We start from the raw sequence: 20,791 nt of genomic DNA, 5'->3' as shown, positions 1-20,791 counted from the left end.
CTCTCCAGGATGGCAGGTGTGGAAAAGGTGGATAAATGAATCCAAAAAGGGTGAGAGTTGGCAACATTCTGAAGAGAGGGAAGCTGGAGCTGAAAGGCATCTTAAAAATAGACCTGCTGCAAATACTTAAATTGTTGCCATTATCATCTCTTCAAAATATGGAGATATGGTAGTACAGATTTATTTCCCTAACATTCTTGTCAAAATTGGGTGATTTAGAGATCACAGAGGTGTTCGTAACTCTGGGTTTCTATAATCCATTGAAACCAAATAACAGTAACAGAAAAATTACCAATAAAAACAAAGAATTTTTTACTAGCTGTTGTTTGTTTTGTTACAGATTTCTATCAAAACATTTTTGATAGAACATGGCTTTTTCAACAAAAAGGAAAGTTTTGTGAAAACATTCAGGTTTTTGTTGAAAAACCTGCAATCCTAAAAAATGGCCACCCAATATTTCAACTTTAAACCAACAACGTAAATGGAAAAGCAAACATTTTCCACAGAAAATTTTGAATTAAAAAATGAAAATAAAACAAAAATCTGTGAAAAATAGTGGTAGAAAAAAATCATTTCCCAACTAGCTCTAGGAAAAACCCATTTAATATCTGTGGAATTTCCAGCAGATTCTACTTTATAAAACCAAAGAAGTAATAAGCAGTAGTTCCTACAGAAGGTAGTGTCTTGTTGGCTCTTTAGACTCAGCCCTGCAGTTGAAGCAGCTGCAGGTGCAGTCATCGCCCACGCAGAGGGAGTTGCAAGAGCCTTTATCTGCCTTTATCTGCACAACTAGATGCAACAGGATGTCACCAATGTCAAGGTGCAACAGTACAGGACAGCAGCCCTCTCAAAGTGCTCCAGCCTTGGCCTGAGCGCATGGAGGGATAATTCTGGTTCCAGGGCCAGTCACAGCTCCTCTGCCGAGTGCGCTAATGAGAGGGCCATCTATAGCAATTTGCTCTTCGAGATCAAGTGGTGCATCACCCCGTCCCAGTGCTTAAGTCCCCATGACATAGCACAATAGGACGCTGTGTGGATGTAACAGTACGGGGCCTCTCTCAGCTGAACTCGAGATGCTTTACAGTCATTTCACAAAGCCTCACAGGGCCTAGGAGAGGGAGGGGACATAACGAAAATAATAGTACTACGTTGGGAGCAACAGCCCCCTGTCAGATTGTGCTGGGGCAACACACACAATGTCATGGCCTATGTGAGAGAGAGTCTGTGTCTGTCTGACGTGCACGTCACTGTGTGTGTGTGTGAAAGTCTGTCTGACATGCACAATGTCATTGTGTGTGTGACAGAGTCTGTGTCTGTCTGACACACACGTCATTTGTGTGAAAGTCTGTGTCTGTCCAACGCACACAACGTCACTGTGTAAGTGAGTCTCTGTCACACACACCCTGTCTGAGAGAATGCCTGTGTCTCGCACACAATGCCATCATATGTATGTAGGTGTCTGTCTCACACGCACACAAAAATCTCTTTCTGTGTGTGTCAAATGGAGAATCCCTCTCCCAGGGTCTGTCTCCCCACCTGCGGTCCCTTTAAGCGAACGCACACTTCCGGGTCTCTGCCTGTGATGTCATTCACCTGGGCCAATCACACAAGGACATGTCGCTGGGGAGCCAATCCGAGTGGAGGGACGTGCGGTTTGTTGCCATGGCGACAGTAGCCGGGCCTAGGCCCCGGCTGGCGGTGGGAAGCATGGACCTGAGCCGGGGGCTGGAGAGCCTACCCGTGTCGGTGTGGCCGCCGTCCGAGGAACCCCCGGCCTTCCAGGTAGGCGGCGGCCGCGGCCCGACACAGAGCAGGAGCTGGGCTCCGGGCCTGTGACCGAGGAGTGTCGGCCTCGGCCGCGCGGGCCCAGAGCATCCCTGGGAGCCGAGCGCGCCGGCTTGCTGGTGCCTGCAGGCCCGCTGGGCGGGGAGCCCCGAGCCCAGCCCTCTAGGTGCAGCGGGAGGATGGATCCGTGGCTGGGATGAGCGGGGCCCTGCTGGTCTCGCCCCACGCTGTCAAGTCTGAACTCACAGAAACGAGCTCGGGGCTCGGCGAGCCTTGCCCGAGTGTTACACGGCGCGGTGCTAGAATAATTGGTGATCACCCTTGGGCCGAGTGGTCTGCTGTGTCTTGCTCCAGCCCCCTCGTGCAGTACGTGCCGTATTGCATTAGAGGGCACTATGGTCTTCGCCAGGAGCCCTCTCCTTGCAGGACACACGCACAGACTGCGTCAGATTAAACAGATGCGTTCCCTGCTGGGGTGAGAGAAATACACGTTTAACTTTGAAAGTGGTGTATAAAATGGTGCTTGTACAAACAGGTCCCATTTCCATGTTCCATAAATCTTTAATAGGTGCAAAGGAAGGTCTGATTGTTTGCCCCAATCCTGAAACTTTATACCCATTTTCGCCTTGGCATCCTCAGGAGGGATGTGGTTAGTAGTAGTAGGGAACTGTGTGCATGTAGTTGTAGGATCGGGGCCCTGAACGGGTAAACATTCTAACGTGTCCCCTCTGAAACAAATCAGGGCTTAGAAAATCCTCACTTATATCTAGAGATATAGGATGAGTGAGGTGATATAATTTATTGGACAACTTCAGGAAGTTTGAGTTCAAGAAGTTGTCCAATAAAAGCTATTACCCCACCCACCTTGTGTTTGTAATATCCTGGGACCAGTCAGGCTCCAGCATCTTTTAGTTAGGAATAGAATGGTTTGATTTCCATTAACTTGCAAAAATAAAACCCCACCAACACGGTTGGCTCTTCCACTTCTGTTCAAAAACCATTTTTTAAAAATATTTGAAAATAGATAGAATAAAGCAGAGTACATGTATTTTAAAATATCCTCTATTTGGATGCCCTGCTTATACGTTTTTACTAATTTATATTATTTTGCTTTTCAGCAGCCACTTGGCCGTTTAAAAAAAAAAAGTGATTTATATTCTGTACCTGCAAGACTTAGTAAATAAGCAAATCATTGACACAAACTTTACTTTTAAAAAAGTAACGTTAGTACATCTTTTTTCTGCTATCTCTTTATAGATTAATGGGGAATCAAAGCACTAATTTCAGCTGGTTTCAGGTTAAAAATTACATTTTGCACAATTTTTTTAAAGGAAACATCGCAGATCTTAATGAAAAAGCTCTTCTCTGTAAAACGTTTTCAGTTGTACTGCTTCCTTTTTCCTTGTTGATGGTTTTTACAGATTTTAATCTTAAAGCCATATCTCATCTGCTGGTCTCCAGAAATAAAATATGTTGCCAGTCGTTAATTTATAGTCCAACCATTAAAGCAAGTGCGTTGCTAGCAGGGATTATAGTTACTTCTTCAGTAAAACAATCAAAGAAAGAACTTGACAGGCACTTTAGAGTGCCACAGTGCGTGGGGTGGTTAACACAATAAAATATATGAAAGTTTTGAAACATTAACAGTCAGTTTTCATCCTAAGGATGAACTGATCCAATTCCTAATGTATCCAATCTCTTTTCTAAACTATTTATAGACACTTACAAACAAATTCCCCAGAAGTGTATGGCTAGTTAGGTTTTGATTAAGTGGTGGATTCATAGGAAAACAGAATTTAAGAACCTGTAATCCCCTAATAAAAATGGAGCCATATATTGGACTAAACATTACATTCATGTTAAATGACGTGGGCTTGTGAAATTTTAGGAAAATAGAGAAACTTCTAGTTAGTGTATAAGGGAGTATCAAAGATACATGAATGTTAGAAAGATTCAGACCTTGCTCTGATTTAAATACAAGTGGCTGGGCAAGCTGCTAATTGAGGAAAAAAAAACCTCTGAATGAACTGGTATGCTCCTGAGCATCCATAATTTAACATAATAGGTCACTGTAATATTTTAATCACAGTATGTACTTTAGGTTTCTGGATAATATGCTCCCCTCCCCTCCTTCAAATGGAACATTATAAAGAAAACACACATGCCTCTGGAGTATCTTGTTCTAAGTATCTATATTTTGACTCCAAAATTTAGCAAGTTTCAACTACCTTCCTTCACCATATGAATATTCACTCTTGTGAACCTGGGCTTGCCAGGGTTTCTGCGTAATTTTGAAAGCATGAATTCCAGCTTTGTGTGCTCTGAACTAAACCAAATCCCTTCCTTCAGTGGTAACCAGGTTGAAATGCAATCACCACCTCATTTTTGTCCTCTGCAGATGCATCAATATACAGTTCTGAACACTTAGATACCTGCCTCTGCAACAGACTTTCCTCTTGTGACAATTAAATCACTAGGACCAGGTCTCAATGTAACAAGATATCTACTATCTCAAAATGTAAACCTTTTTGGATGATGAATATTCAAAATAAAAATGATAGCTAGAAATTATTTTCAAAGTCAAACACAGTTCTCACAGGAGAGTTTTTGAATTGGCCTAAGAGGTATTTGTTTGATAAAATAGTAATTCTCTCTTTAAATAATTTACTCAATCTCACAATTATTTATATATGTAGATTAACTAGGAAATTAACATCACCATCTGCTTGACTTACTGTCTATTATGTAAATAAATAGTAGCATATTGCATGCCTTTTCTATTTTAAAGGATTCTTTTGTTGCTCAAAATAATTAACTCACGTCTGGTCACTCTAGATAAAATTAGATGCATTAGTTTTGTGGGGGCTGGTGAGAATTTATCTCTAGTTTATCCAGTGGGCTGGTTTTAGGAATTAAATAATTAATGTAGCACGCTGCATATTCTTCTTAAATCCATGTGGACTAGGATTTGCATTTTAAAAACTGGTTTCAAAAGAGTTCATCTACATAATTAGCAAATAAGAATTAGAATGAAAACATATAAAGCTGTTTTTAATTGCCCACCCCCGCCTCTTAGAACTAATTCACCTAGACACTCATCTTCCAAGTTTTTTTTAAAAAGTAATTGTTTCCAGATTTTGGCATATATCCAGGAAGAGATTTTTCTGGATCCATTTATAAGTCTACATCACAATTGTCTCCCTGTGGGCAGTCTTATCTGAAAGGCAGGGCCTTACCAAATCCCTAGCCATGAAAAATGCGTCACGGACTGTGAAATCTGTCTTTAGTGTGCTTTTCTGTACAGATTTCCCAGGGGAGACTAGCATTTCTTAAATTGGGGATCCTGACCTAAAAGGGAATTGCAGACGGGTCACACGGTTATTTTAGGTGGGGGAGCGCAGTACTGCTACCCTTACTTCTGAGCTGCCTTCAGAGATGGGTGGCTGGAGAGTGGTGGCTGCTGACTGAGAGCTCAGTTCTGCAGGCAGAAGTAAGGGTGGCAATACTATACTATGCCATCCTTACTTCTGTGCTGCTGCTGGAAGTGGCTTTGCCTTCAGACCTGGGCTCCTGGCCAGCACCCATTGCTCTCCAGCTGCTCTGAAGGCAAAGCTGCCGCCAGCAGCAGTGCAGAAATAAGGGCAGCAGTACTGCAAACCTCTCTACAATAACAATGTGACCCCCTCTACAACTCCTTTATGGGTCAAGACCCCTAAAATTATAACACCATGAAATTTCCGATTTAAATAGCTGAAATCATGAAATTTCCAATTTCTCAAATCTGATGACCGTGAAATTGACCAATGTGGACGTGAATTTGGTAGGGCCGTACTGATAGGCCAAGAAATGAAAGATGATGGAGACTGAACTGCCTTCTTATTCTGAAACACTGGGTTCTCTTGGGCCAGGGTTGAGATACAGTGGTGGGGCAGTGTAAGGGAAGCCAGCGTTGTCACTGCATCTGTTCCATGATCAAGGACTTACAGCTCCAGCACTGTTAATTACACCTTTCATGTCATGTTCACTTTTTTAAAAAGACACATAAAAATACAGTAACCGGTAATGCTATTGTTAGGAACTGCACAGATGCAGCTGAGTACTGAAACTAAACTAAAACACATTTCTGCTTTCACAACAGACTCATCATCACAGTCAGCATTGGCTTTAAATTGGCAAAACTTTGAAACAATTCCCCTCTGTAAAGACGAAATATGAAAAGATTCTAGGAGCTATTAATTTGCATACCAGATGCTTGAAGAACAGTGGGCATTTGAAAGGCAGTTATCACGATTACGCACCTAGGAGACGTTAAACAAAAAAATAAGGTGTATTAAATTTTTTTTTTTTCTGTCTTTACAGGACACAGATCTCAATAATGTTATATTGTAGTGGCCTGTTTAGTATGTGCTTTTTGGGGGGCCAGGTTTTCACAAGTGTCCACTATCCATTAGTCTCACTGGAAGCTCCTGGGGGTTGAGTTCTTTTGAAAATCTGGCCCCTTTATTTTAATAAGAAAAGTTGTGCTTGTCTCTGTGAAGGGGAGTATAGTTATCAAAACGATTTTAATTTGTCATCATCTCTTTGCAGTATAGTCCAGAGCACGTGGCGGGAGCAGGAGAAGACACTGACCCTTCTGAAATCACTTTTCCAGGATGTAATTGTCTTACTGCTTCCTGTGTGACCAACAGTTGTTCGTGTCTTCGTCATGGTGAAAACTATAACAGTTCATGCATCAAATACATAGGAAGTGAAGTGGACTATACTAGGCCTATTTTTGAATGCAATGCCATGTGCCATTGTGGTGAGTTCTGTCAAAACAGGGTTATTCAGAGGGGTTTACAATTCAGACTTGAGGTGTTCAAGACTGTTAAGAAGGGTTGGGGTCTCCGCACACTGGAGTTCATACCTAAAGGAAGATTTGTGTGTGAATATGCTGGTGAAGTTCTGTGCTTCCGTGAGGCATGTAGAAGAATACAGGCACAGACACCAGAGGATTCAAACTATATTATAGCTGTGAGGGAACACTTGTATGATGGACAGATAATAGAGACATTTGTTGATCCTATGAATATAGGAAATGTAGGCAGGTTCCTGAACCATTCTTGTGAGCCAAATTTATTTATGGTTCCTGTCCGAATTGACTCTCTAGTGCCCAAACTGGCACTTTTTGCTGCTGCTGCTATCTCTGCTGGAGAAGAGCTTTCATATGATTATTCTGGAAGATTTCTTAACGTACCGCTAATCAAAAAAGAGCATGAAATGTTGGAGGAAGATGATATAATGAAAAAACCCTGTTACTGTGGTGCTAAATCATGTGTTGGTTTTTTACCGTATGATAGCTCTCTGTGCTATACACTGGGCAAACAAACTTTTGGCAAAGTTTCTCAAGGAAACAGCTGTGCATAGGGATTCAAAAAGATTGACATCACTGAATATAGCATCTATTGTCAGATGTGCCTAGACAAAAATGAATGAGAGTATTCTGCCCCGCCGCGCAAAAAAACAAACCACAGGGCCCCCTCCCCACATATACCCACACCAACAGTTATAGCAAGGGTAGAAGTATAACAGCAAGATGTGGGAGGGGGAAATGGGAAATGCTACTCCACTTAGCTTCAAGTGAAAGGTTAAATGACTAATTAGGACTACAGGCAAAGTGTAGGAAGTAATTGTTATGTACACTATAATCTTATGCAGTTAGAGGCATTTGGCCTTCATCTTTACATTTCCCAGTACGCCCAGGACACTGTGAACCCATAACCTTACATCTCAGTAAGGGTTAATACTCAACACATAGGTGAAGGAAAAGTCAAAACAGAGGCACTGATGGTGCAAAATAAACAGAAGCTAAGGCAGCTGTAAAGTGCTGCAGATGAGTATGTTAGATAGTATATGCAAAAGGGAAAAATGCTGTTTTTAAGAGAGGAGATCGCAATCTGGCTTACTGCTCTGACTGTTAGAGCCAGCCTTGGACAAAAGCCAAGACAGAGTGCCTGACAATATCCTCAAATAACACGCTGAACAATCTCCTGTACTCTCAACTTGATTCCAGGTTGATGATGCAAGAGATAGCTAAACGGGTGACCTGCTGCCACAGCTAACCTTTTCCTGTTAAAACAAGAAAACTTACGATAAATTGCCACAGCTCAAAGGCAGCTATATATCTCACTGTTTCAATGGACAGTGAGATATATAGAAACAGATTAAATTAGGATGGTAGGTGCAGAAAAGAGGGAATTTGGGGAGATGAATTTTTTTCCTTATCTAACTCACTTGAGAACTAAAGCTTGAAAAAAAATCAAGGTGACAGGTGCAAATTAACAGTGGCATTTAGAAAGGTGGCACCCATTTTTTTTTAAACTGTGTGCCATTAATAACTCTTGCAAACTAAAACTATTTAAAACATGAATTGTCTTGCCTGGTCTGGAGCCTGTTTGAAAATTAGGAGTCACTTATAGCTATAGCTGAGGCCCTCCTATTTCATGACCAACTTTTACAGAAAAACATTAAGTAAAATGCATTCCCTCTTCTCCATCTTTTGCCAGCTCTTCCTACTCACCCCTCTTGACTGTAACTGGCTAGGGAGATAATTCTGTTCCATGAACTTGCCGTTGCATTTTCTCCTCTGTTCCCTGAAATGGACTGTGTAGCCCAGGCCTTCTCTGTGATCATTCAAATTTTTTTTTCTAAACTAGCTCCATCTCAAGGCATAGGCTCGGTTAGCCACAAGAGGGCACCAATGTAGATGTATAGTCATCCCTTTGAAATAGCATGCATCACCTCAGTGATGTTTCCAACTGATGTTGGCAAAATAACGGAGGGAGTGGGCAGAAAATCCAAATTCCACTCTGTGGAAGAGCATAATACACTACCTGTGTGTCTGGCAAAACAGACGAAAGTAGTAGATGCTAATATACAACACCTTTACAAACAAGCATCTGTTTCTGCACTGTTCAACAGATGGTAGAGAGAAGACAGGGTTTTGTTTTGTGTAATATAAGTCCTTTCAAGCATTTTTTATGCAGTCAGATGTTTTATTGTTAGCCTCTTTTTTCCTCTCAAACCAAACTGGTTTCTACTTCTGGTTACAAGGAACAGGGAAGCAGAGTTTTGCCATTGCAGATAGAAGGGATAGTGGTGCTTAAAAGATACATAAAGTAATCACTACACTTCACAACTAAAAAATATTTAGCAGTACGAGTTAAGAAAGTTGCTAGTTTTAGTCCAGTTGTTGTGAACAAGTGACTGTCACAAAACCATCCACTAGCGCTGTTACTGATTTTCATCAGTCTATAACTGATGGTGTCAGAGTATTTCCTCTCTTTTGCCCTTAGAAATGATTGCTTCTACTAGCAGTGCATGGTGGAGGTCTACATAAGAGCAACTTCCTATTTGTTGCTGAACTGAGTAAGCAAAGGGCTACAAGGGTGGCAACTAACTCACCTGTCTCCCTTAAGAGATGAAATGCACAATCACTTAGCACTTCATTTTTCTTTGGGGGCAAGAGGGAATCTTATTGTAAGCAAGCAGGATATTTCAATTGAATTTCTATCATAAAATTAAAAAAATAGATGAGATTAATATTTTTATGCATGAGGCATCTGCACAAAAGAACCACCCTTTCCCCTACCTAAAACTGATCTTTACTGGACATTCCAGATAGAAGAGTTGAAAATGTAGAACATGGAAGATGTTTTAGAGCCCTGGAAAAGACCATACTTTGTTCTTCTCGGCAGTTAGGCCCCAATCAGGGCAGAGCTACTCACAGACCCTAGTTTAGAAAAGGAAAAGGGTCTCTTACTCCTTTCCTGTAATTCCATACAGTCTTTGGTTGTAGCATGCTTTAAGTACAGTCTGTTTCAGTTGCCCTAGTTTAAAGATTTAGTGTTCCCCTACACTGTCTTCTACTTCCGTTTCCAGTGTCTCCCCCCTAAGATTATACTACTGGGAAACAGACACTGCCTTGGCAGTAAAATTTGAAAGGCAAGTAGATTCATGTATGCACTGCTTAGTTCTAGCTTACTGTTAATGTTTTGTTGTGCTGTTGAGTGGTGAGGTGGCACAACATATATTAATCAATTAAAGTCAATTTTTGAGACCAGGATGGATGGATCAGTTGCCAGTGGATCGAATTTAATTATACTTTTTAAAAAAATCAAAACCTGCATTTTACAACACAGAAAGATCCATTCAGTCCGTAAAAGTTATTTCAATGTATGTTTTCTGTAATACGGTATGTAGTCTGTGGCTCACTTACTGTATTGTTCAACTTACTGAGTAGATCATGTTATAATGCACTGTACAGTGCATTTATTAAATATACAAAGTGTTCAAAACATACATATCTGTCCACTAACTTTATAAACAAATCTGCTTTATTCAGGTACTTTGGAATAATTGCTGGTGAAGTATTGCAATGGTAGAGCACCTTCAGCAAGGTGACTACTGTTTACCACAGTGACTCAGAAGCAATATTGCACATTAACATTCTGATTTTCAGCAGTAAGAGGATGGCGTGAAGGGTTCCACACCACACAAACATTTCAAGTAGGATAAGGAATACAATTCTGTGGAACTAGTTCCAGTTCCACATGCTGCTGCTTTTCTAACTGGAAAAGATGGTCAGTGACAACACCCTTCACAATCTGTTCCTGTAAGTCCTGGAGATTTGAGAAACAACCAGTCAGAGGGACACTTCTGCCAAACACTTAAAGAAAGAACACTAAGGGTAGATGTTGTTAAAAGGTAGTTCTGGGTCTGTTTAATTTTTTGTTTTTATGTCCCCTGCTGGCAAGTGAGACACTATTGTACTTTTAAGTTTGTAAGAAGTCTGTATTTCCAGTCATGCTAGTTGTCCTGCTGGAGCAGTCAGCACCTAAACAGTTACTTTAAATACACATTCTAATTTGCTACCCTTGTTTTTCTGAAGGGTTTTGTCCAGATAGCACCTCCCCTGACAAAATGCATCTTCACTGTTTTCCAGCTGTTAGTTTGCAAAAGGAGTATCTCATCCATCCATCTTGGAAAGGGAAGAGCTTTGGTTTTGCTCGCTGTTACGGAGGTGCTAGTCTTTCCCCAGTTTCCCATTTTGACAGCCCACATCTTCCCTAAAGCCCAATCAAGGCACCTACAATTTCACTTCTGTCAAAGAAAGACAATTAGAGCTTGTGTTAGGATCACATTTTTATGCAAAGTTTGGAGTAATGCACAGAAGACATCCAAGAGGAGGTAGCATTCAAAAAAATCGAATGCCTAAGGCCAAAAGATCCTGTTGGTATTACATTTTCAACTTTTTAAACAATGTTAAAAATAAAGTATCAGTGTAGCTGTAAGTGACATGAATGTATCTTCTATCCTCAACTATGAGTTGATTGAATGTATTTTTGCATTTTTAAAGTGCCTTTCAGCCAAGGATACCCAAGCGTAAGGCTTCAAGTGTTGCCAAAGAGCACCCTATTGCCATAAGTCAGACCCCAAACAGAAGAGACGCTGCACAAATGAGAAACAATGTGATCATTTTTCCCATTCAGTAGCACTACTGGCTCTCTTGCTAGCTACATACAAGACAACGAAACAAAATGTACAAGGGTGTTGCTATAGTTCCCAGTCAGCATGTGTTTATTGTGGGTGTGTGGCAAGGGGTGTTTTGTTTTTGCACACTGCTGTCTTACTTGGCAGGACAGGTTTGAGAAAACCATGTGCCACAATGGAAAGACTAAGTAGCTGTCTAATCTTATCATAACAGTGCAACCACTGCCTGTTTCAGAGCACTAGTTCAGTAAATGTGATATAGCAGACAGAGGAAGTGTCCTTTCATTTTATTTGTTACATGTCTCCATTGTTTTTCCTTATCAGAATTAGATCCCATTACTTTAGCCTAATAATCCATTTCTGGGAGGGGACCACTTCCCAATTTTTTTTTTTTTTAAAAAAAAGCCGTTGTAAGCATAGTAGAGCTTTTCTGTTTTGTGGGGAACTGGGTGTACACAGACAGCCAACTGTCAAGTAATATGAACTAATCACTCTAGTTCATCTTCCATACAGTTGAGGATTGATGTATAAAGCTGCAGTTATGGAAAATAGGTAGATAGCCAATCTGATCATGGAGAGATTTCTGTAATGTTGTCTATCAGCTATATTACTTGCTAAATGAGATGGAATTAACAGGGACATGGATGCTTTAAAGCAGAAGGCATTTGGTTTTGAGTTTTCCACACCTTCAAGAAGAAAGATGTAGATAAGGCTTTGATGTAATTCATGAACATATTAAGCAGTAAACTAAATACTCTGTGCATGCTCAGCTAGCCCTTGGTGTGTTTCGTCTCCGCAGTTTGACAACCTATATTCATAACATTTGTGCATAGTGTACGTACTACAAGCTACCTATCTGAGGGCAGATAAATAAAGCATCACTGTTGGTTTATGTTTCTTATGATGAGGACTTCGTTTTTGGAACTGAATCATTACTTGATGCTGATGAGGGCCTAAGGGAATTTGATTGCTCTTTGCTGGACTGTCTTCACACACATTTCACTGCTGGATTTTCATCTTAGTCTCACCCTATTCTCTCTCTCTCAACTTTGGCTGTGGGTTTTACATGGGAGTAGAATTACAACTGAAGCTAGAGACAGATTGGAGATTATATCTAATGATTCACTTTTGTCATTTTTATAGACATGTTAACCCTAAAAGCTCTGGTCTTAGATTTTGAGCTTATGGTTTTGCTCATGACTGGCACTTTAGTAACGGTGATTAATACCGTAATCTCCTAGTTGAATAAGGTTTGGATTTCTCTTAAGAAAAATCTACATCTTGAGAAGTTCCACAGATCCTGTATCCTCATCTGTAATATGGTTTCATCTAAATATTAAAAATACCACAGCACTTAAGACTTCAAGCACTACTTTTTGGTGCAGAGAAGTCTCTCTTTTTCTCTTAAAATGGCATCATGCCTATCACTTTTTAATTGGTATATCTGAACATCCAAATTAAAAGAAGGTCCAATCTACCTCCTATTCCTCACTGTAAACAACTTCTGTAATAATCTCATAGCACTGTATTTTCCATCCCTTAAGATTAGATGGGCTTTCAAGATCAATTGCACTGCTTCCAATTATTCTCTTGTTGTGAATATATTTGGCAAGGCTCCAAGTACTTGGGAAAGCATAAATTCAAAATGCATTATTGCCATATCAAATCTGCATTATTGGCACTGAACCAGAGGACATGGTTGAGTCCTGTACATGCATGTGATTTTATTTCTATTTTCTTTTAGTTCTGGCCAGTTCTTCTTTGTTTCGGGTGAGAGTGACCCAGAGATTCAAGATATATGTACAGTAATTCCTCACTTAAAGTCATCCTGGTTAACGTTGTTTCATTGTTACGTTGCTGATCAATTAGTTGCGCAATTCTCCCTTATAACATTGGCAGCCACCTGCTTTGTCCACTGCTTGCAGAAAGAGCAGCCCATTGGAGCTAGCTGGTGGGAGCTTGAAACCAGAGTGGACCAGCAGCCCCCCCTCTGCTCCCCACTCCTTTAAGTTCCCTGTGTGGCAGCTGCCCAGCAGGCTATCAATTGCCAACAGTTCTGCTGTCCCTCCTCCCACTGCCTTGGAGTTGCTCCTGGGAGCCTCCTGCTTGCTTAGGTGGTGGCGGGGAGGGAAAAGAGAAGGAGGGCTAATGGCAAGGTGTCCCCCCTGCTCTTGCCCCCCGCTTACCCCATCTTCATAGGGCAGGGGGGGACACAACAGGGCTCAGGCTGGAGGGGGCTTGCTGCCAACAGCTGCAGTCTCCATTTCCTGACCTACTTAAAAAGGCAATGTGGTTAGAGTGGCATCAGTGTACTTAAAGGGGCAATACACATTTCTCTCTCTCTCTCTCACACACACACACACACACACACACACACGTTGTGTGTCTCTGTCTACCATGCTGTCTCCCCTCCCTCTATTAATGCTGCTTTGTTGAGTGTGAGGCTACATTAACAACACTGTGCTAACCCTTGAGGTCTCAGCCAAGTGCTAGTTCATCATTTAGCAGTAAGGCATCCCCTGGGAAATATCCCACCCTCTGACTCCACCACCTCAACCAAGCTTCACAATCATCACTGCTGTGTACAGTATTCAACTGTTTGTTTAAAATGTATACTGTGTGTATATAGGCTCTTGTCTGGTGAAAAACATTTCCCTGGAAACTAACCCCTCCCCCCCCTTTACATTAATTCTTGTGGGGAAATTGGATTCGCTTAACATTGTTCCACTTAAAGTCACATTTTTCAGGAACATAATTACAACGTTAAGCGAGGAGTTACTGTACTTTCAAAAGAGTCAAAACTAAAGAATTTGCTAGAACACTAGCGGAGTAGTACATTGGCATTGGGTCCCAATAACTTTTATAACAAGTAAGTGTTAAGTGTCAAAAACATAGATCTTTGCTGTACTACAGCTGCCTTCCTTGATTGAATAAAGGCTACTAGAATGCTCACTCTCTCAAGAAAAAAAGAAAAAGAAGAAAGATTAAAGTGCATTCTCTGTCAGCTGCATCTCTACATAACTGCTACAGAGTTTTTTGTCTAATCCTATGAATGGCGTGTAAGGTCTTCAAATAGTAAATATCCAATAAGTAAGATTTCTGAAGACTTTGTGTTATAAATTGTATCAATCTATCCAAATAGAGCCTGTTCCTCCTAGGATTAGGCCCTCTACAAAATCTGATCTGCCAAGTCACAGTTCAATGTGGACTTCAAATAATGGATCAAATCCAAAGACCTCAAAAGCCCAAGAGTTTGGATTTCAACCCTTAGTGCGGTAATGCTCATCTGTGGTTTTAAGGAGCCCAATTATAGAGAGAGGGCAGGTTGATACACAGTTTTGGTTTGGGCTCAATCACAAATTCCTTCCTTTCAATAAAGTTTGTTACAGATTTTACATTTAAGGGCCGTATCTTGCAAACTCTGAGTGAGTGGACACCTGTGCACTCACTGAATCCCATAAACGTCAATGAGCTTCACACAGGGGCTCCTTGCTGAGTCAGGATACTTTAAGGCTGTTTAAAAGAACTGTAAGAATAGTCAGATTCTGCAGACAGTGTGATACCATTTAGGCCATGATTCAGTAAAGCACTTAAAACGTGCTTAATTTCTAGTACATGCTTAAGTTCCACTGAAGTCACAAGTGCTTTGCTGAATCAGGGCATTAATACTTCACTGATTTAAAAAATAAAAGGAGAGAGACAGATTGCAACCCCCTGGGATTAATTCATTCAGTTGTATAGCTGTAACTAGTATTTTTGTAGAATTGCTGATTGAAAGTTGGATGTTCTCATGATACTCTAGGGGGAAATTTTTTCAAACTTTTGCTAAACAAAGTTGTAAACAAATTTGGGAGATTGTAATCCCATGCAAAATATGGATGTGGCAGGAATAAAAAGGACATTTTGTACTATTATGTATTGTAGGAATAAGAACAAATATCAAAGAACATCAGAAGCAACAAATCTTTCAACTGCCTGCATGTGTCGTAATGAGAGAAATTCAGTTACAATGGATTTAAAAGCTGTTTCCCCCCCCACCTAAATTTATTTTTAAATCTTAAGAATGTGAATACTAGTGCCCCGCCATTGGAAAACAGCAAGCTATTGTTCAAACTTTTCCTGAAATGTCAACATGATAGAAGGGGTTAAAGAGATCCGAAAAAGTAATACCTTTAGGAGGATACTATCCATATTCTTAATTTTTTACTAGTTTTAAATTAGATGACTTAATATTGTACAGTACTTTAAACGTCTCACCTATTATTTGTGCCTAGGTAGTTTACTCCTATCTGTATTCTGGAAATGTTAATCCAAGAAAGTTTTAACTTTCCATCGTCCAGCATAAAAAAAGTTTTAAATATGGCATTGTTCTCTTTTGGTAGAAGGGGAAGGAAGTTTACCGTGTTTCTCTGAATACTGCTAGAGGGATATCTGATTTGCCCAATGACAAACCACATACTTTGCAGATGGCTGAAGAGTGAAGTGAGATGAATAGCAATACAAAAACCATTGTTGTTTACAGAATGTTCAGTTTAATCATTTTATCGAAGTGCTGATCGATTGCTGTAAAAGTGTAAAAAAAAATGGAAATAGTTCAAGCTAATGCGTTCATATGAAGCAAACAAGTTAAGCCTTCAGAATGAATCACCACCAGAAGGAAGTTTACACCTATGCAACTCAGGAAAGTAAATCTTGACAGACATGTCCCACTTCTGAACAAGCATTACTCTGAAGCTGCAATTCAGAGACAGAAATTCCCATGATTTTTCAAAGCTTCAGAACCACACACTATATTATATATAAATAAAGAGATGTTCAACAACCACAATGCCTCAAACAAAGAATTTTCACATATTTCCTTCCACAAAGGCAGACATGTCCTTTTGATAGTGCAGGAAGTTTAAACTAAGATGGATAGCATGTTTCTCCCATTTGTATCCGTGGATGCACTGTTGTGAGCACTGTGTTTACTATATACAACTGGTCAGTCAGTTTTTCCCAACAATTCCCGAACAGTGGCTTTAGATACCACAGCTTTTTCCTATGATTACATGATATGTTTTAACACTTCGCACTGGCAAATGTTTATATTTTAATGGCTTTCGCTGAATTTTAGTCTGTCGTGTAAGTGTAACTTTAGTTCCTGTGCCAAAGGAGTCCTATGCCAATGGGTGAATTGCACGGTCACTCCCATAGGAATACCCCTCTGTAGGGGCTTTCCATTTGGTGGGAAACTCACCATCCCAGGGCAGAAGTTGGCAACTAATGTCTTTGTATTTTAAATGCCTACCTATCAAAGTTATAGGCAAGAAGTGCTGGAAACAAGCGAATAATATGAATACAAAATATTGCTATTACAAAACACACACTTACCCCATCTTATTCATAGATCTCAAGCACTTTAAAATGGGAAATCAGGCTTATGTGCCTTTGTATAGATGGAGATACTGAGGCACAAGACTTGTCCTAGATCACTGAGTCAGGAAACATCTGGGAATAGAACCCATGCCTAAAGGATTGGCACATTCAGGCTAGGAGCTTCTTCTTAATATTTAAGAAACAAAGTTTCTTGATTAAAGTTAGAATAAAGAGTAAGTGGTTGACATGGAAACTTTTCCATCTGCCACTAGGGCTGAGCCCCAGAGTCAGCAGCACTGTGCTGGTAAGAGTGAAGCACATTAGAGAAGGAAGATTCAAGTGTATTTTAACATGAAAAGCCCAACTGATTGGAGTTAATTTACCGGCCACAACTACATTTACCTATCACTGAGGTTTTCAATACATTTTGAAACTTATTTAAGGACAACCTCAAGGTTTTCCCAATGAAGCCTATGAGAAACTTTGCATTCAGTTCAAATTTTCTGTCTTTTCATGCAAGCTTTCAAACAAGAAAAGCCATTCACCGTCAAAGAAAATTTTAAAACCACTAGTCTGAATAAATAACTTAAAGCCTCCCAAATCAATCTACACAATGATAGATAGACGTTAAAGGAAATCTCTGGTGTGTTTCTATCACTACAAGTTTCCAGTGTAAAGGAAATAAATGTTCAATCCTTTATGGGACTATCATCCCTATTCTAAGAAAAGCTGCCATTTTCTAAAAAGGGAGAAAGTTACTACTCATCTGGGCAGGAGTCTTTTCTGAACACAATGTTCATGTGCAAAAGGAATGCAGTATAAGAGCTACACTACATTTTCACAAATGTAGGCTACCTACACATTTGTAGGTAGCCTAAATCTACAAAAGCATAGCCAATTGCCAATATAGGGTAATAGGTAATGTGGAATGTTTTCCTTCCGTCCATGACCCTCAGTTATAATTGACAATAGGTTTCCTATATTACTCAGGATGTAACAAGTAAATACCATGCTACAAAAGCTCAAATTTTCTTTAACTCCTCCCAAAGTTTGTAAAGCCTCCTTGAGGGTTTTGGATCATTAAGGTAAGTCCATCATAAAATAGTTACTCAGTACTGAAGAGCATCTTCTCTAGAGGAGCTAAAAATAATATCTGAAACAAAATATCCTTTTCAAAATGCAGTCAGGAAGATTCTGGTTAGTTCTATGCTGGTGTAAATCTGAAATATTTCTAATGAAATCAATAACATTAACTATGTTTTCACCTGCACAGTTGATATGGGAATTCAACGCAACTTTTCCAAAGATTGGTTATAGAATTAAACTGGCATGGACTTATTTTGGAAGGCGATTTTCTCCAACGATGTCTCTTTTAATTAGCTGGATATCTTGTTTTGTCTAACTAGAGACTTGTAACTGCAGAACATCTCAGCAGGCTGGAGCTCCCCAAAACTCCTCATGCTGGAGTGAAATTTTTAGTCCCCTGTGGCTTCAGAGCCCAAGTAGTTCTGTCACTGTAAAGCTGGCAGAGTGTCTGCCGCACAACGGAATCCCAGGTTTGAAGCAGAACTATCAGGAGTGTTTTGACTGCGGGCTGCACAGCGATACCTGTAGCAATAGGACTAGAAGGCAAGAAAAAAAAAAGTCACTTAAACACATATTACAACTTGTGTCTATGTCTACATAAGTAAGGGCTGGTTAGACTAATACCACAGAGCATTTCAATTGTTGCTGATGTTTGCTACTGATGGGCAAAGATGACAGTCAAGCACCAAGCTGATGGGAAAAGTTGGAAAAGCCTATTGGATGGAAGAGAGGAAACTCAACGATAAATTCTGACAGTTATTTGAACACTTGGTTACCCTTAATCCCACTTCACCTTCCTTCCTGCCCACCCCGCATCTTTTTATATTTTGTTGAAGTTCTTCAGGACAGGGAACTACTAAATTGAGTCTGTAATAAGATTGTTTGTTACAAATGCATCAAGAGGTACAATGGGAACAATTACCTACCTTGGATGTGCTGAAAATGAAGGAAAGTTTGTAAACTACTCTGAAGATTTAAAGCACTGTTACTTATGCAGTACCACAGGAGGGTATGATGCTTTAGTCAGCAATATAGTGCTTGCAGGTACAAGCTTAATGGGGTTCTTGCAACAAATTTTTTGGTGGCCTCAGAGTGCAGCTGCCAAACTCTTGCTGGTGGCCACTCTGACAATTTTCCCTAAAATACTGAATTAACTTTTGGAAAAGTTAATAAATATGCACATATACATGTCAAATCATTTTAATTTATTTATGTAGGGTTTTTTGCAGACTCAATAATAAAAACAGTGTACAGTTGTCTCTATTCTTTATTGGACTTAAACAGAATAGAAACACAAATAAGGTGCTTTGCACATTCTGTTCTTTTTTCTTGTTGTTTCTTTTGGTCTTTTTGATTGTCTTTTTTTTTTTTTTTTTTGACTTACTAACTACTAAGTCTGCTGTGAAAAGCGATATTAAACATACAAATATCACTCTTCACAGCAGATTTGCCGAGTCCCAGAAAACCAGGGGACAAATCAAGTCCTGGATGGGGAGGTGAGTACGGAGGCAGCAGAGGCCGGGGCGATGGGGCACTGAGGAGGCAGCAGTGGTCAAAAACCAGACACGTGGCAACCTTAATTAATATTAGCTTATTGAGAACTGTAGTACATTGACTTTAGATGAAATACCTTAAACAACAGTTGCACAAGTTTAAAGTACATATACATGAATATATTTAATGCAAGTCCATGTCAGTATGCAGTTCAGTGTGTATTCCAATATACTTTTTCTTGCACTTTTCAGTTGTTTCCAGTAGAGACAGCATTTACATTATTCTGCAGATGTTTAGTCAAAAAAATGAAAATCTGAAAAGATTAATAACTAATAGATCTCTCCCTCTATTCCCCTTTAAAAAAATATCTGTATTCCATGCATTTGAAGAATTGAAAATTCTGATCTTGTGTGAAGATCTTTATAGGTCAAATTTAGAATTGCATCTTGACTCGCCCTAAACTTAATTTGCAACATAAGACTGAAACGTACGTAATAAGGCACAGATTAGATTCTAGTGTAGCGCTTCATGGTTTGGACACTAAAACAGCTATAAGATCAGACATGAATATTTCTCAGTTTAACCCAATCATTGTAGCTGTATTACATAATATTTGACAGCAAGAGTGCAAACTAGCCTTTTCTCATTGTACAAGATTTGTCAGCAAGGCAGTCTATTATTCTGCTTTTTCTCTTTGTAGCGAATAAAACTCAGTTTCCTGACTTAATGGGGCAAAGGTTCTTGATACATGAGGAGGATCTGGAAGTGAAAGGTAATGACATCTGTCTAGAAGAATCCTATTGAACATGACAATGAAATCCCGAGGGAAAAAAAGCAACTGTACTGAAGACCAACTTATGTATTGGTATTACTGTTGGTAGTCTTTTTAAGGATACCTATACTCTGATATAATCTATATCGGTGGCCACAAACATTTTCATTTAAAAGAAACCACGGGGATAGATTATTCAGCTGCCTGTCAGAAGTTCTTGGTAAGCAATTATTTTGAGCTGACAGTTTCCTCTCTTACTGGCCTGATTTCAGAATGGGCTGCAATTATGTGCAAGTAACCCTTTAGGAAATTCAGAGGAGGAATTGCTATTTCAAATCTCCCTGATATGAGGGAGGCAGCACAGGATTATCCAACCTGACCTACCCTCTCAGACTCTCTTTAATGTGGCCCCTCTGCTGGGACTGAGGCACATAGGTAAGGAATTGTCAGAAGCTTGCACTGTTAATTCTGCAACTGTTCTGTGCATAACAGATTTGAATCTTCAGTGGTGACAGGAATGGTTCACAAGCGCTGAATAGCCAGCAGAGCAAATGCAAGGACTGCCACACATACACACAGTCTCAAGTCAGTTGTTTCCAGTGTAGATAACATTTGTGTTATTCTGCCGAAATTTTAGTCCAAAAATGAAAATCTGAAAAGATTCGTAATTTATACATCTGGTTTGTGTGAGCACTGCATGTCAACATATGCAAGCTTACCACACTTATAGTCCAACAAAAGGCATCAAATTCAAATTCACTCCAC

General features: G+C 39.9%; 2 protein-coding genes across 6 annotated transcripts in view; one reads left to right on the top strand and one right to left on the bottom strand.

Annotated features, from left to right (window-relative positions):
* Nucleotides 1–779: 779 nt before the first annotated feature.
* The window catches only part of LOC116827041 (histone-lysine N-methyltransferase SETMAR), a 54,195-nt gene continuing 34,183 nt past the window's right edge, over nucleotides 780–20,791 (top strand). For 2 of the 3 annotated variants that reach the window (XM_032784186.2, XM_032784188.2), the window contains exons 1-3: nucleotides 780–1,782; nucleotides 6,373–6,586; nucleotides 19,955–20,026. In XM_032784186.2, coding sequence (XP_032640077.1) covers nucleotides 1,615–1,782; nucleotides 6,373–6,586; nucleotides 19,955–20,026 — 454 coding nt within the window. In that variant the 5' untranslated portion in view covers nucleotides 780–1,614. Of the gene's footprint in view, nucleotides 1,783–6,372; nucleotides 10,124–19,954; nucleotides 20,027–20,791 lie in introns of those variants that run through there. The other variant, XM_032784185.2, reaches the window with a different exon arrangement.
* SUMF1 (sulfatase modifying factor 1) overlaps nucleotides 15,832–20,791 on the bottom strand; it is an 82,478-nt gene continuing 77,518 nt past the window's right edge. For all 3 annotated transcript variants that reach the window (XM_032784184.2, XM_075073190.1, XM_075073191.1), the window contains one exon: nucleotides 15,832–18,296. In XM_032784184.2, coding sequence (XP_032640075.1) covers nucleotides 18,186–18,296 — 111 coding nt within the window. In that variant the 3' untranslated portion in view covers nucleotides 15,832–18,185. The remainder of the gene's footprint in view (nucleotides 18,297–20,791) is intronic.

The sequence above is a fragment of the Chelonoidis abingdonii genome, chromosome 17 (assembly GCF_003597395.2).
Source record: "Chelonoidis abingdonii isolate Lonesome George chromosome 17, CheloAbing_2.0, whole genome shotgun sequence".
Lineage (NCBI taxonomy): Eukaryota > Metazoa > Chordata > Testudines > Testudinidae > Chelonoidis > Chelonoidis abingdonii.
This window is presented reverse-complemented; position numbering and strand designations above follow the sequence as displayed.